The 17,064-nt window shown below is 45.9% G+C and overlaps 1 protein-coding gene across 1 annotated transcript in view; it reads right to left on the bottom strand.

The window, feature by feature from the left end:
- Slc5a1 (solute carrier family 5 member 1) overlaps window positions 1-16,070 on the bottom strand; it is a 74,452-nt gene extending 58,382 nt beyond the window's left edge. Inside the window, exon 1 of the mRNA XM_057771199.1 lies at window positions 15,735-16,070. Within this exon, the coding sequence (XP_057627182.1) occupies window positions 15,735-15,869 (135 nt within the window). The 5' untranslated portion in view covers window positions 15,870-16,070. The remainder of the gene's footprint in view (window positions 1-15,734) is intronic.
- Between the last annotated feature and the right edge of the window lie 994 nt (window positions 16,071-17,064).

Here is a 17,064-nt window from a genome sequence, read left to right as displayed (position 1 = left end):
CTTTTCCAAAAACCCAGTGGCGCTGACTAATCTAATCGAGTCTATTTTAGTCACCCACCAGCCCACCTGGGATGATTGCCAGCAACTCTTGCAAGCCCTGCTGACCTCAGAGGAAGAGCAAAGAGTCTTTTTGGAGGCTCGGAGAAACGTTCCAGGCGACAACGGTCACCCAACCCTTTTGCCTGACGAAATTGACGAGGCCTTCCCTCTGACGCGACCTGATTGGGACTTCACCACAGCTGCAGGTAAGGGACACCTACGCCTCTATCGCCAGCTGCTTATAGCGGGTCTCCGAGGGGCAGCATGCCGCCCCACTAATGTGGCTCAGGTAAAGCAAGTGATACAAGGGAATGAGAAAACTCCCTCTGCCTTTTTAGAGAGGTTTAAGGAAGCATACAGAATGTATACTCCCTATGACCCAGGGAACCGGGGCAGGCCATTAGTGTTTCAATATCCTTTATTTGGCAGTCCAGTCCGGATATCAGAAGTAAATTACAGAGGCTGGAAGGTCTGCAGGGGTATACAATACAGGATCTGCTGAAGAGGCAAAGAAAGAGAGAAGGAAAGGAGAATTTACAAGTATATTCAGAGGAGCAACCAATAAATGAGGAAAGAGACATGAAACAGAATAAAGAATTAAGCAGGCTGCTGGCCACTGTAGTTCAAGGACAAGAAAGAGAGGGAGGTAGGCTGGGAGAAAGGAAGGGGGCCAAAATGGACAGGGACCAATGTGCTTATTGCAAAAAAAGAGGCTCTTGGACCAGGGCATTCTCATCCCCTGCCGGTCACCATGGAATACCCCCCCTTTTACCAGTAAAGAAACCAGGGACTGGGGACTACCGGCCAGTGCAGGATTTGAGGGAGGTCAACAAAAGGGTGAAGGACATGCACCCCATGGTCCCCAACCCCTATAACTTATTGAGCACTCTGCCACCATCCCACGTTTGGTATACCATATTAGACTTAAAGGATGCCTTCTTCTGCTTGCGGCTGCATCCGGAGAGCCAGCCCCTTTTTGCCTTTGAATGGAAGGACCCAGATCTTGGTCTTTCGGGTCAATTGACCTGGACTAGGCTCCCCCAGGGATTCAAGAACAGCCCGACCCTCTTTGATGAGGCTCTGCACCGGGACCTGGCGACTTTCGGGTCCAGTACCCCACCCTGACATTGCTCCAATACGTTGATGACCTCCTTCTGGCGCCGCTTCAGAGAAAGAATGTCAGGAGGGCACAAAGTCCCTCCTACAGACATTGGGACAATTAGGATATCGGGTATCAGCCAGGAAGGCTCAGATGTGCCAGAAGCAAGTCATTTACCTAGGTTATCAATTAAAAGATGGACAGAGATGGCTGACCGAGGTGAGCAAACAGACTATCACTAACATCCCTGCCCCCCGGAACCCCCGCCAGCTGCGAGAGTTTCTGGGAACAGCGGGATTCTGCCGCCTCTGGATCCCAGGGTTTGCCAAGATGGCTGCACCCTTGTATCCTCTAACTAAACAAGGGACAATGTTTGATTGGGGAGAGGAACAGCAGAGGGCTTTCAAAAACATTAAGAAAGCCTTACCAGCCTCCCCTGCTTTAGGCCTCCCTGACATCACCAAACCCTTTGACTTGTTCGTGGATGAGAGACAGGGTTACGTCAAAGGGGTCCTAACTCAAAAACTGGGCCCTTGGAGGCGTCCTGTAGCTTATCTCTCAAAGAAACTCAACCCAGTTTCTTCAGGGTGGCCGCCCTGTCTGCGAATGGTAGCAGCTATTGCAGTCCTCACTAAAGACGCGGGTAAACTAACCCTGGGCCAGCCACTGACTATCCTGGCACCCCATGCGGTGGAAGCCTTGGTCAAGCAGCCTCCAGACTGCTGGCTCTCCAATGCCAGCATGACTTACTACCAAGCCCTGCTCCTGAATGCGGACCGGGTGCAATTCGGACCTGTGGTCGCTCTTAATCCCGCGACCTTGCTCCCCCTGCCTGAGGACCCGGAACACCACGACTGCCTCCAGATCCTCGCAGAAACACACGGGACCAGACCGGACCTGACGAATCAACCCCTCCGAGATGCTGACTATACTTGGTATACGGATGGCAGCAGTTTCCTGGCAAATGGGAAACGAAAGGCGGGGGCAGCAATGACAACAGAGACTGAGGTAGTTTGGGCAGAAGCCTTACCAGCAGGCACCTCCGCCCAGAGGGCTGAACTCATCGCTCTGACCTAGGCACTCCGGATGGCAGAAGGTAAGAGACTGAATGTTTATACGGATAGCCGATATGCATTCGCCACGGCTCACATACATGGGGAAATTTATTGAAGACGAGGGCTGCTGACCTCAGAAGGAAAGGAAATTAAAAACAAACTTGAGATACTGGCACTCCTGAAAGCCTTATTTTTGCCCCCAAAATTAAGTATTATGCACTGCCCTGGGCATCAAAAAGGCCATAGCCCTGAGGAAAAGGGAAATAGGCTGGCAGATAACGCTGCTTGAGAGATTGCTATAAAATCAACCAAGACCTCCCAAGCTCTCCCCTTGACGAACCCGGAAGAGGCCCAAGCCTCCAGTTCGCTACCCTATAGTAAAGAGGACATTGATCTCCTAAAGAAAATGGGGGCCACATATGACCCCGAAAAGCAACATTGGGTTTTCAAGGAAAAGATTGGTATGCCAACAAAACATACTTATAAAATAATAGACTACTTGCATAAATTGACTCATTTGGGGCCAAAGAAGATGAAAACCTTGTTGGACAGACAGAAGTCAGGCCAATACCTCCTGAACAGGGACGGAGCCCTGCAAAAAGTGACTGATGAATGCCAAGCCTGCGCTCAGGTAAATGCAGGCAGAACCAAGCTTGGTCCAGGAGTTCGGGCACGGAGACATTGTCCCGGAGTACATTGGGAGATCGACTTTACAGAGGTTAAGCCAGGTCTCTAGGGGTACAGATTCCTCCTGGTGTTCATAGACACTTTTTCAGGATGGATAGAAGCCTTTCCCACCAAAAACGAAACCTCAAAGGTGGTGACCAAAAAGCTCTTGGAAGAAATATTTCCCAGGTACGGAATGCCTCAAGTCTTGGCACCGATAATGGGCCCGCCTTCGTCTCCCAGGTAAGTCAGTAGGTGGCCAAACTCCTAGGGGTCGAATGGAAATTACATTGTGCGTATAGACCCCAAAGTTCAGGACAGGTAGAATGCATGAATAGAACAATTAAGGAGACCTTATCCAAATTAACGCTTGCAACTGGCACTAGAGACTGGGTGCTCCTCTTACCACTGGCCCTGTACAGGGCCCACAACACCCTGGGGCCTCATGGACTGACTCCTTTTGAAATCCTATATGGGGCTCCTCCCCATTTATAAATTTCTTTAATTCAAACATTGCCGATTTTGCTAACAGTCCTTCTCTGGAGGCTCATTTACAGGTGTCTACAGATTGTGCAGAGAGAGGTTTGGAGGCCACTCGCCGCTGCTTACCGAGACCAACTGAACCAGCCGGTGGAACCGCATCCCTTCCAGATAGGAGATACTGTTTGTGTCCGCAGACACCAGACCTAAAACTTGGAACCTCGGTGGAAAGGCCCTTACACTGTCCTTCTGACCCCCAATGGCACTAAAGGTTGACGGCATCACAGCCTGGATCCACGCCTCACACGTTAAGGCCGCCCATACAGCTGACAAAATGGAGCCCGCCGCAACCCCAGCATGGAGAGCCCAACGCACTCAAAACCCCTTAAAGATAAGGCTTACCCGTGGGGCCCTTGGATCATTATATGGGCCCTACTAAGACTGGGGATGGCGACATTCCCGGGATATGACTGCCATCACCCGGGGGGTGGAGGGGGACGACATGGGACCAGGAACAAAGACTTCTATGTTTGTCCAGGACAAAACACACAAAAGGGACATGGAGGGCCGGGGGACGGTTACTGTGCCCAATGGGGTTGTGAAACGACGGGGGAGGCTTACTGGAAACCCTCCTCCATCTGGGATCTAATCACGCTCAGACGAGGAACCACGCCTGGGTACTCGGGAAGGGGACCCTGGACTTGCGGGGGGAAAAGCTTGTGGCCCTTGCTATGATATCGCTACCGCTACCAATGTCCAGGACGCCACCCCAGGAGGTAGATGCAACCCCTTAGTCTTAGATTATGGAGACCAGCCAATTTAGACAACTTCAGGCAGCCATGCATACTGATATCAAGGCACTGGAAGAATCGGTTAGCGCACTTGAAGAGTCATTAACCCCCCCTCTCAGAGGTAGCCCTACAAAACAGGAGGGGGCTAGACATGTTGTTTTTACAAGAGGGAGGGTTATGCGCAGCACTCGAAGAGGAATGTTGTTTCTATGCGAACCACACTACGACAAAGCTTAGAGAGAGGTAAAGACAGACACAAAAGCTGCTCGAATCACAACAGGGATGGTTCGAAGGGTGGTTTAATAAGTCTCCCTGGTTTACGACTCTATTGTCTCCTCTGATGGGTCCCTTGATTGATTGTCCTCCTTCTGATACTCCTGTTTGGGCCCTGCATCTTAAACCGCTTGGTCCAGTTTATGAAAGACAGGCTGTCAGTTATTCAGGCCCTAGTGCTGACCCATCAGTATCATATGGTACAACAACAAGAAACCGAGGTTCCATAACTGCTTAGAGTAAAAGATTTAACTCTGTGATAAAAGAAAAGGGGGGAATGAAAGACCCTACAGACCCCCTCCTCAGAACCCGCAGCTAGCAGGCTCCCCGGGAGAACGTCCTGTTTGCTTGAAAGATTCTCAGGATCAGCAGCTAGCCTGCTCTCGTGAGAGGAAAACAGGATATCTATAAGATAGGACATCTACAAAGCAGGATGACTTCAAAGTAGGATACCTATAAGATAAGAGCAGGATGTCTGCTGCCAGACATCCATGCTGGGAGAGGAAAACCATTCATGCCCCCCCCCCCGCCTCATTCTGATAACCACGCTTCTGCTTCTGTAAATTGCTTTTTGCTGCCCTCTTTCCTATAAAAAGTCCTCCTCCCAGTCTACAGGCGCGCAAGTCCTCCGAAAGACTTTGCCGCCCGCAGGTACCTGTGTCTACCTAATAAACCTCTTGCAGTTTGCATCCGACTCGTGGTCTCGGCCTGGTCTGTGGGTCCGGGGTCTCCACCTGAGGAAAGGTCCCTACCGGGGGTCTTTCATAGTAAGGTGGCAAACAGACCCAAGGAGCAGAGAAGGCAGCTGCCACTGAACTAGAAATAAATACTAAAAATTTAGGCTCTAGAAATCAACTGGGAACAATCACTCTGGAGCCAATTCTGAAGTTAGAAACCAAGGAACAGAACATGTGCCAACAATGACAAGATCAGATATCGGCACCTAGAATTACAATCATCCCAAATCCAGATGTCTACTCACTAGTGTCAAAACACAATCAATAGCAACCAGGACCACTGCAGCTCAGCAACCCCACCCTGCTACTCACAGATAACTCTCGACATCAATGATTTCGATTCCCCATGAAAAGGACACAGACTAACAGAATGGATGCAAAACCAGGATCTTTCCTTCCGCTGCACTGCATCAAAGAATACACCATAACATCAAGGATAGACATCAACTCAGAGTAAAAGGATGGAAAGAAACACTCCAAGCAAATGGGCCAAGAAACAAGTTGGTATAGCCATTTTAATACCTGACAAAATAGACTTTAAACCGAAACTAATCAAAAGAGATAGAGATCATCACTACATACTCATCAAAGGAAAAATCCACCAGGACATTACATTTCTTAACATCTTTGCATTAAAAACAAGGGTAGCCAAGTTCATAAAAGAAACACTACTTCAACTTAAATCACATATTGACCCTACGCACTGACAGTGGGAATGTCAATATCCTATTCTTGCCAATAGAAAGGTCATCTGGACAAAAGCTAAACAGAGATGCTGGATCTAACTGACATCATAAAACAAATTAACCTAGCAGATATGTGCACAACATTTTACCCAAACACAAAAGAACATACTTTCTTCTCAGCAGCTCAGGGAACTTTCTCCAAAACTGACCACGTGCTTGGACACAAAGGAAGACACAAAAGATACAAGAAAACTGAAATGGCTCCCTGCATCCTGTCTGACCAGCACAGATTAGAGCAGGCTATCAACAATAGAGACAACAGCACAGATTACAGCTGGCTATCAACAACAGAGACAACAGCACAGATCACAGCTGGCTATCAACAACAGAGACAACAGCACAGATTACAGCTGGCTATCAACAACAGAGACAACAGCACAGATTACAGCTGGCTATCAACAACAGAGACAACAGCACAGATCACAGCTGGCTATCAACAACAGAGACAACAGCACAGATCACAGCTGGCTATCAACAACAGAGACAACAGAAAGTTTTCAAACTCATGGAGACTGAAGGACTCACTCGTGAATGAAAAATGCACGAAGACAGAAATTAGGAAAGAAAGTAAAGACTTTCTAGAATTGAACAAAAATGAAAACACAACATGGCCAAACTTATGAGAATGAATGAAGACAGGTCCAAGCTCACAGCACTAAGTAACTACATCAAAAAATTGAAGAAATCGCATAATGAATAACTTAACAGCACACCTGAAAACCCTAGAACAAACAGAAGAAATCACACCCAAAATAATTAGAAGGCAAAAATAATCACTCAGGGTTGAAATCAATAAAACAGAAAAAATATAAAGAATCCAAAAAATCAGGAGTTGATTTTTAAGAAAATCAATATAATTGACAAACTCAAAGTCAAACTAAGAGGTGGAGAGAGAAAATCCAAATTCACAAAATTAGAGGCAAAAAGAGCAATATAACAATAGACATCAAGGAAATCCAGAGATTATGAGGACACACTTTAAAAACATGTGCTCTACAAAATTAGAAAATCTAAAAGAAATGGATATTTTCTTGATATATACCATTTACAAGGTTAAATCAAGATCAGATAAAAATTTTAAGCATACCTATAGCCCCTAGTGAAATGGAAGCAACCATTAAAAGTCTCCCACCAAATAAAAGCCCAGGGACAAATGGTGTTAGTGCAGAAGTTTACCAGACTTTCAAAGAAGAGTTGATGTCAGTACTCCTCAAAGAATAATTCCACAAAACAGAAACAGAAGGAATATTGACCAAATCATTTTATGAGGACACAGTTTCCCTGATACCCAAACCACATAAAGACCCAACAAAGAAAGAGAATTAGAAACTAACTCCCTCATGAACATAGGTGCAAAAATTCTCAATAAAATACTTGTAAACTAAATCCAGGAATACATCAGAAAGATCATCCACCATGATCAAATAGGCTTCGTCCCAGACATGCAGGGATGCTTCAACATATGTAAATCTACAAATGTAACCCACAATATAAAGAGACTGAAGACAAAAGCGACATGATCATTTCATTTGATATGTGAAAGGACTTTGACAAAATCCAACACCTCTTCATGATAAACGCGCTAAAGAGACTAAGGATACAAGGGACACACGCTACATAAATAAAGGCAGTTTACAGCAAGTTCATAGCCAGCATCAACTCAAATGGAGAGAAACTCAAAGCAATTTCACTAAAGTCAGGAACAAGACAAGGTTGTACACTCTTTCCACAAATACTTAACATAATACTAGAGGTCTTAGTTTGGAAAACTAAAGGAGAGCAAGGGGGCCAAAGGATCTTGAATTGTGGATGATGTGATAATATATATAAGTTACCCTAAAAATTCCACCAGGAAACTCTGACAGCTGAAATACACCTTCAGCAAAGTAGCAGAATACAAAATTAACATACAAAAGTCAGTAGCCTGGGCTGGAGAGATGGCTCAGTGGTTAAGAACACTGCCTGCTCTTCCAAAGGTCCAGAGTTCAATTCCCAGCAACCGCATGGTGGCTCACAACCATCTGTAATGAGATCTGACACCCTCTTCTGGTCTGCAGGCAGAGCACTGAGAATACTGTATACATAATAAATAAATAAACTTATAAAAAAAAAGTCAGTAGCCCTCCTATATATGAATGACAAAAGAACTGAGAAGGAAATCAAGGAAATAATACCTTTCACAATAGCTTCAAATAATATAAAATACCTTGGAGTAACTCAAACCAAGCAAGTGAAAGACTTTTATGATAAAAATGTTAAGACATTGAAGAGAGAAATTGAAGATGATATCAAAAGATGTAAGGATCTCTCATTCTGGCAAATCATTAGGAATAAAACAGGGAAAATGGCCATCAAACCAAAAACAATCACAGATTTAATGCAATCCCCATTAAAATTCCAGCACAATTCTTCACAGAATACTGTGGGACAATGGTCTGTATTCTGTCCCTTGTATTTCAAATAAATGCTGATTGGCCAGTAGCCAGGCAGGAAGTGTAGGTGGGGCAACCAGACAGGAAGTAGAGGCAGGGCGATGAGAATTCTGGGAAGAGGAAAGTTGCAGTATGCAGTCCTCACCCAGACAGAGAGGAAAACAGACATAGAGCAAGCAAAATGTGACTGTCTTGCCAAAAAAGGTACCAAACCACACGGCTAACACAGACAAGATTTATGGACTAATATAAGTTATAAGAGTTAATAAGAAGCCTGAGCTAATGGGCCATTCAGTTTATGATTAATGTAGGCTTCTGTGTGATTTCTTTGGACTTAACTGCAGGGACCAGGTGGGACAACAACTCGGTCAAATGAGAACTTGAAAGAACAATTTTCAGCTTCATGTGAAAACACAAAAACTCAGGATAATTAAAGCAACTCTTAATGATTTTTATTAATGGTTACTGGAGAACTGTCACCATCCCTCATCTAAAATTGTACCACAGATCAATAGTAATAAAAACCACACTATGGACACCTGGCTTTTGATAAAGAAGCCAGAAAATCACACTGGAAAAAGGCAGCATCTTCAACAGATGGCGCTGTTCAGAATAGACAGCTGCATGCAGGAGATGCAGAGAGAGCCGTCCCTGTCATCTTGTACAAAACTCATTCCAGACCTCAACATGAGGTCAGATGCACTGAATCATGTAGAAGAGAAAGCGAAGGACAGTCACTGAACTCATTGGTACAGGAGACGGCTGTCTGAACAGAACACTGATAGACAGGCACTGAGAGAAGCAATTAATAAATGGGAGCTCAGGAAACACAAAAACTTCTGTATGGCAAAGGACACCATCTCTCTAAAGAAGAGACAGGCTATGGAATGGGAAAAGAATTTTAGCAAGTACACATCCTTTATAGGGCTAATATTCAAAATATATAAAGAACTAAAAACACTAAGAATCAAGAAAACAAAACAAAAACCATTAAAAATGTGGCGCAGACCTAAACGGAGAATTCTCAGAGGAGGAAACTCAAATGGCCAAGAAGCACTTAAAGAAATGTTCAACATCATTAGTCATCAGGGAAATGCAAATCGAAACTACTTGAAGATTTCATCTTACACATATCAGAATGTCCAAGACCAATAAAGCAAGTGACAGCTCATACTAATGATGATTTGGAGCAAGGGGAACACTCATCCATTACTGGTGGGAGTGCAAGCTTGGACAGTCACTATGGAAATCAAGGTGGCTGTTCATTACAAAGGTAGGAATCGATCTATCTCAAGATCCAACACCACTCTTGGACATGAATACAAAGGATGAGGCATCTACCACAGAGACACTCGCGCAGCTATGTTCATTGCTGCTCTATCATAATAGCTGGGAACTGAAAACAACCCAGATATCCACCAACAGATGAATGCATAAGAAAAGTTTAACCAGTGGAATATTACTCAACTATTAAAAAAAAAAAAAAAACCAACGAAATCATGAAATTCTCAGGTAAATGGACAAACTAGAAGAAAATCATCCTGAGTGAAGTAACCCAGACCCAGAAAGACAAATATGCTATGCATTTGTTTATATGGGGATGGTAGCTGTTAAATTGTTGAACAAGCAGCTAGAGTTTGTTTAACTGCAGAAGTTAGGTTGAGAGGAAGGGACTAAGGGTGAGGGAGGTATCTCCCTAGAAGGAGGAATTGAAGAGATAATGATGGATGGAGGCTGGAAAGGGGAACTGGACTGAAGGAATCAAACAGGAAGCTGCAGGGAAGAAGCGGCAATGGAGGGAATACAGGGAGAGACAGCTAAAGCTAAGGGCCGTTTGAGGGGTCATATGGAGACCTAATGCAATAGAAGCTTCCTGAATTATGTACATAGATGAAGGTTCTAAATGAAATCACCAAATAACAGGGTGACCCGACTGTATATTCCTCATCACAAAATGAAGTTTCCGGTTATATCGAATTGAGTTCTTGGCCAAAGAGGTGCCATGTGAATCCCTGAACCCAGGCTGGGACTTGTCTGGGTGATTAGGAGGATGGTCTTTCATTAGCTGTGTAGTTCTGATATACAGAATATATGCTGGGACAAGTTTCATAACAGGATCTATCTGCCCCACAAGAGCAGAGACACTGGAAACCCTGCCTTGTTCTTTGGCTGATTGGGTGACTTACCCCACTCTGTGAGACCATTGAGAGAATTTAGTCACACAGTTAAAAACCTTGACTCCCACAGCGAAATCTCCGCTTCCTTCCCTGAGATACATTAGAAGCCAGCTCCCTGCAGCTATCTTCCATTTGGCAGAGCATGCAGTCAGGAAAGGAATCTTTCATAAGAGCCACATTTGGGACCTTCAGAGATAAAGGGATGTGCAAGCTCATTTGAGATTGAGTGCCCTAATTCTTCCATAGCTGACTTGGGAAAGCATAACCCAGCTGACCCTCAGTGCTAACCCTAAAGAAAAGCCATCCACTCGCTGCACCTACCCATTTTCCCTTAGCATTTTCTATCACTAACCCCTAGTTAATCCTAGAAATGTGCTGTTTTGTACGAATGCCCTTCACAATTTAGAACCTATTAAGTCAATCTTTCTGCCTCCTAGTGCTGCTCCGGTGGGTGTCTTCCTAGCCACACCTCCCTGAACTGAGTTTCCTGGGACAGCTCCCATCTGCCTTATGACCCCAAGAGAAACACTAGGTTTGTAACCTTATGATTAACAGAGAACTGCCTTTGTTTTGTGTGTGTGTGTGTAAAAACTGGAAACTTTGCAGAACAAAAAGAGTGCAGGGAGAAAATAAAAACACATGATTCTAAGAGCGAATGTGTGAGCTCATTCAGTTACCCCTTAGACTAAGAATTAGATTCTAAGTGCTTTGCTGCGCTGAGGCATCTGTCCTGAGCCTTGGCAGGAGTCAGTAGTGGACTCTGTTGGCCCTCGATACCTTCTAGACACAAGGCTGGCACACATAGGAACTCACAAGCATGAGGCAGTGCACACGACCTGCACAGGTCTGCAGCAGATGGGCGCTAGAGCTGGGAGGAGGAGGGGACACACGCCCCCACCCCCAACCCAGAACCTGTCTACAGCTGATAGACACTTGCATTAGCTTCCTGCAAGGGAGTCTCACTGGGGAAACAAACCACTCTTAAGAGCAGGGCCATGCCCAGCAGTGGATGCCAACACAGAATGAGCTCAGTGCTATCTTTGGAGGCTTTTTGTCCCACAATGTTGTGTCGGGCATTTTTCTACCCACAGGTCCTTTGCTTACGTATTGGGTCTTCCAGTTTTGTGTTTTTAGGGGATCCCTGTGTGCTTTTATGTTCATGTGTGTTTTGTGTGCTTTTTCTTTGGCTTTTTCTTGGTGGTTGTTCTGTCCTATTCTGATTGTTTGTTTTTCTTTATCTTATTATAATTTATTAGCATCCATATTTTATTAGCCTCTCCTTATCTCTTTCAGAACAGGCCTTGGCTCCAGCATTGAATTTCCTGGTGCTCCTTTTCACTTAAACTGCACATGGTATATTTCTTTTTGTCCTGCTTGCTCCTTTAAAACGTAGACCTGTATAAGAGTGATGGCCAACAAACATCGGAACAATCAGAGTCGATGTCAGGCTGGCTTAAAATCTCCACAGAAAATTACACGCTATCATCCAATTTAGCTTTAGGCATATTCTTGGGACAAGGGCAGAAAACAGTCACATTCTTTCCCAAAATCTCACACTAGTCTCCAGTCCCAATGGATCTTCACCATCTGCACAGCCCTCAGCACTGCTGAATCATAACTTAGTTCAGGGAGATCATACCATCCATCTTTTCTATAAAATATCACACTGGTCCACTCTATTATCACATGATGCTGAATGGACCAGTATTGATAAGACATATGTACATCAGAGGATGGAGAATGTCCAATCAAAATTCAAGAGGCCTCTATCTCAATGAAATTTCCGGCAGTCCAGTGGCATGGGGCATGTAGAGATAATCCTTTTCTAAGGTGAAAGATTAAGTTATTGTACCTGGCCCCACCCATAACCAAGAAAGAAGCACAATGCTTAGTAGGACTATTTAGGTCCTGTTGACAGCACATTCCTCACTTGGGTGTGTTGCTCTGGCCCATCTACTCAAGCTTTGTAAATCGCGAGCTTTGAGTGGAGCCTGGAACAAGGAGATGGCTCAACAGGTGCAGGCTGCTGTGCAGGCTGCTGTAACACTTGGACCACATGGTCCTTGACCCAATGGTACTTGAGGGGTCTATGGCAGATAGGGATGCTGTTTGGAGCCTTTGGTAAGCCCCCATGTGAGAATCACAGAAGAGCCCCTGGGATTTTGAAGAAAGGCACTGTGATTATCTGCAGACAACTATTCTCCCTTTGAGAGACAGCTCTCGGCCTGCTATTGGCCCTTAATGGAAACTGAATGCTTGACAGTTGTCCATCAAATCACTCATGAGCTGGGTGTTATCTGCCCCATCAAGCCATGAAGTAGTTTGTGCTCGGCAACAGAGGCAGAGGCGGTGAATCTCTGTGAGTCTGCGGCCAGCCTGACCTACAGAGTGAGTTCTGAGACAGCCAGCCATTACACACACATGCACATATCCAAAAAAGAAGAAGAAAGAAGGAAAGAAAGGAAGGGAAGGAGGGATGGAGGGAGGGATGGAGGAAGGGAGGGAGGGAGGGAGGGAGGGAGGGAGGGAGGGAGGGAGGGAGGGAGGAACGAAAGAAAGAAACTAGTGTATTGGGTCCTCGGGGTGAAAATCTAGGTGTGGCTTTCCAACCCAAGCAGTCAATGATGCTAATAACTCAAAAGCCATGCCAACTATTCATCAATGATCCTATTGATTCAAATGGCAAGGGTCTTAATGACAAACAATCATCTGATTAGGCCAAAATAAAACTGATTTGAGGGCTGAGGAGATGACTCAGAGGTCAAGAGCACTGACTTTTTCTAGAGGACCCAGGTTCAATTCCCAGCACCCACATGGCAGCTCACAATTATATATAACCTGAATTCCAGGTGACCTGACACCCTCTTATGAACTCATAAAACACTGTACACATGTGGTTCATGGGCAAGCATGCAGGCAGTATACCTATATACATAAAGTCATAAATTAATAATAATAAATTTTTAAAAAGAGAACATGGTCTGATGGTAGGTGCTTCAGATTTTATGGGTTCTCTGCCATGTGTTATTTTTATTTTGCCTTATTCTATTATGCTTATGACCATCTAAAAGTGTAGCATTTATCCTTGTTCATGAGCCATACAAAAGTGGGCTGGGGATCAAGATTGGGACATTTACTGTAGTTTTTAACAGCTCTGGTTTGGGTTGGTAGCATATCCCAGCAAGAATAAGGTCAGTGTTTCAATTTAAATAGATATAAAATCCCCTAAAGAAACAACGAGAGATAGTGAAGAAAAGGGAAATAAATATCAAACAGGTAATAGGACAAGGCCCAAAGACAATCAATGAAGAACAACGTTGAAAGAATATAGAGCCCACATAGGCAATGCGGGCATGGATGGTGATGGAGGTGAAGGAACAGTAGCTGCAGGTGATTTTCTAAGCTGAGGCGCACAGTGGGCTGGGGTGCGTCTGTGCAGCCCAGAAATCATTCAGAGACCAGAATGCCCATCCCTAATTCAAGCCTTAACACCTCAGTAGGATAAAGAGGAGTGTTAACTGGAAGACATCCATCGTGTCAAATGAGCAAGGTCCAGAAGCACTGGCTAATAGGAGAAGATTAAACATAGACAAATACTAACAGCTCATTAAGTAGCATTTTAACAGGACAGTGACCCTGGTTCACAGATATTTCAAAAGTGCAAACACCATAAAAGTTGTAAACACTCGCAGGACTTGGGGGGGGGGCGCTAAAATGAGTCTGGCTAAGAGCAGCGAGATGATCAGTGCCTGGAAAGCGGGCGGTGTAACTAGCAAATGGTGGACTCGCATCTTGGCTCCAACATCTACCAGTCTGAACTGGAGGGGAGAGGCAGAAAGCAAGCACCATGCTTGAGGGCCTGGTGTCAAGGCAAGGATCAAGACATGTGAGTTCCCGGAACAGTCCCAGGGATTGCAAAACCTTAGGCAATCCACAATCGCCTGTGACTTCAAGTTTCTCTTTTGTAAAATTATAATTGGCTTTCCTGTTCTCCCTGTTCCGTGACTTTTGTGTGAAGAGCATTACCCAGCTTATCACTTGTGCCCATTTTACTTGAAAGACAAATATTATCCAGGGCATGGATCACACACCCTGCAAGGTTATTGACCCTAAGGTCAATAATAAGAAAAGTGTTCTAGAATCATAAAGACCTCTCAGATTCACATCACAGTATTTGGGGGAGGGAATCCTAAGAACATGCCCATTTTATGCTAGGATAAACTGAGGCTGGCAGGGGGAGTTCGTTCTTCATCATCTAGTTCATCTGTATGAGAACAAGTACTAAAGGTGAGTATTCTAGACACCTGCTTCTGGTAGTGATGAAGAGTCAGCCGCGCTGACCCAGGAGTGACACCCAGAAGTCCTTCTGTTACATGTGGTTCTACAATTCCAAAACAAAAGAGCCTATGCTCCCTTTCATCCTCCCCTGATACAGCTATGTCTATAAAAAGGCTAATGCCCACCATCCTTTCGTAACTCAAGAGCCCAACAGGACACCTGCTGCCACAGCGGCCTCCACAGCAAATTCAACCTTTAGAGGTAGCTGAAAAGCTCGCATGCTCTGTCTGGCTGTTAGGTGTGCCAGCATCATAAATGAACTTTCCAAGTTCCAGGCTTTGAAGAACAAGTTTCTCTGGTTTGGTGTGTCCCCTGCGTCCGAAGAGGAGACACATGTACTTCCGTCTCCCCGGGACCAGGCCACTCTGCTCACTGATTCCTTCCTCATGGCTAACCCCAGAGGTCCTCTAGAAACCCACCACACAAAGCTAACCCTTCCCCAGGAGGGGGCACTGGTCAGCCATAGGCTGCCTCATGCACCTGCTACGCAGAGGCTGCACCGTTCTGGCTCTAAATTGTTTCTTTCCCATTGGAAACTGGATTCGTTGAAGGTAGGACAGTACCCACCTGCCCTGCGCCCCTCTCTGCAGCTCCTAGCTGTCCCTTTCCTGTCCCTTACAATCTATCCTAGTCCCTGTGATCCTCCAACTTCCCCCTCAGATGGGGATCTTCCCTGGGCCTTCCTGACAGGCTCCCTTGGCACCCTCTACGGTCCTACACACAAGCCTCCTGTGCTCTGAACTCCTTCCCAGCATTCCGGGACATTCCCACTCCCTTCTCTAGACCTATAAGCCCATTTTGGTCTTTCGTGGATCAGTGAAAACATGGCATCTCTGTGCACCGGCTCATGCCACACAGTAGCCCTGGCCTCTTCAGTCTATGTCCCAGGACCCGCACATACCCACAGTCCGACAGCCATGACCACCACGAAGTAGATGACAATGACTGAGATGTCAGCCGCATTGCGAATGCGCTCATAGGACGGTATGGGTGAATCTGAGGCGGTGACCGCGGGGCTCAAGGTGCTAATGTCCATGGCGGTAGCGAGGAGTCCCTCTGGCTCACTGGCTCCCCGGGGCCGCTCACTCCTTATAATGCCTTTGAGTTAATGATCAGCCCCGAGGGAGGGGACCCGCGACAGAGGGGCTGCGCGGCAGTAATGCTGGGCCCCTGTCGCTGCTGCACGCTGCACCGCACCGTCGTGAAGCAGCTCTCGGAGTGCCCAGTTGAAAGAGGAGCCAGCAAAGCGGCAGGAGAAACTGGGCGGCAGGCAATCGCCTGCAGGTAAAGGCTGTTCCGTGAGCAGGGAGGGGCCTGCTGGGGGTGGTGCCCTCCTGGCACAAAAGTCCTCTGTACTCCCGCAGTGGGCACCTTGCGTAGTTGCCACACCTGGACTGGCACATCCTTCGTGGAGCAGAAAAGGAAGAGCTGCACAGAGGGCCCGAAACACCTGGAGCCAGCGGCGTACACTCTGTGACTCACCTGTGGCAGGTGCCTTTGATATAGACCCGAAGTTTCTGTGAACATGGCTTCTCCGTGTGAAAAATGAGTGCAGGACATTTCAGAGAACTCAGCCAAGTTTTGGTTTCCTGGAGAATATTCTCAGGAGGATGAGATTGCTGGGGCAAACTCAGTACAAATCTCCTGACCACCAGCAGCACACTCACCCGTTCCTGACTTCTCCACAGCCTGCGTTCCCCTTGAGCGGTGCAATCTCCAATGGAAGGAGAAGAAGAAGAGAAAAAAAGAGGGGTCTCGCCAGAGACATTTCCTTGTCCTGTGTCTTCACCTAAATGATTCAACCCACCACAGAAGGAAATACTTTTGTGCTGAATTTGTACAGACTGTTTTCCTTGCGATTCCCTAGACAATAGTGTATAACAGCTTTACATAGCTTACACATGGTAGTCAGTGCTACACGTAATCCAGAGACGATTTAAAGCACATGAGAGGACATACATGGGTTGTGTTCATGTATTATATAATTGTGTCATTGTATGTAAGATACTTGAATTTCAATATTGATGGGAAACCGGGCGGTGGTGGTGCACGCCTTTAATCCCAGCACTTGGGAAGCAGAGGCAGGCGGATCTCTGGGAGTTCGAGGCCAGCCTGGTCTACAAGAGCTAGTTCCCGGACGGGCACCAAAGCTACAGAGAAACCCTGTTTCAAAAAACAAAAAACAAAAAACAAAAACAAAAAAACCAAAATCAATATTGATGGGATCCTGG

The sequence above is a fragment of the Chionomys nivalis genome, chromosome 6, assembly GCF_950005125.1.
Source record: "Chionomys nivalis chromosome 6, mChiNiv1.1, whole genome shotgun sequence".
Classification (NCBI taxonomy): Eukaryota; Metazoa; Chordata; class Mammalia; order Rodentia; family Cricetidae; genus Chionomys; species Chionomys nivalis.
This window is presented reverse-complemented; position numbering and strand designations above follow the sequence as displayed.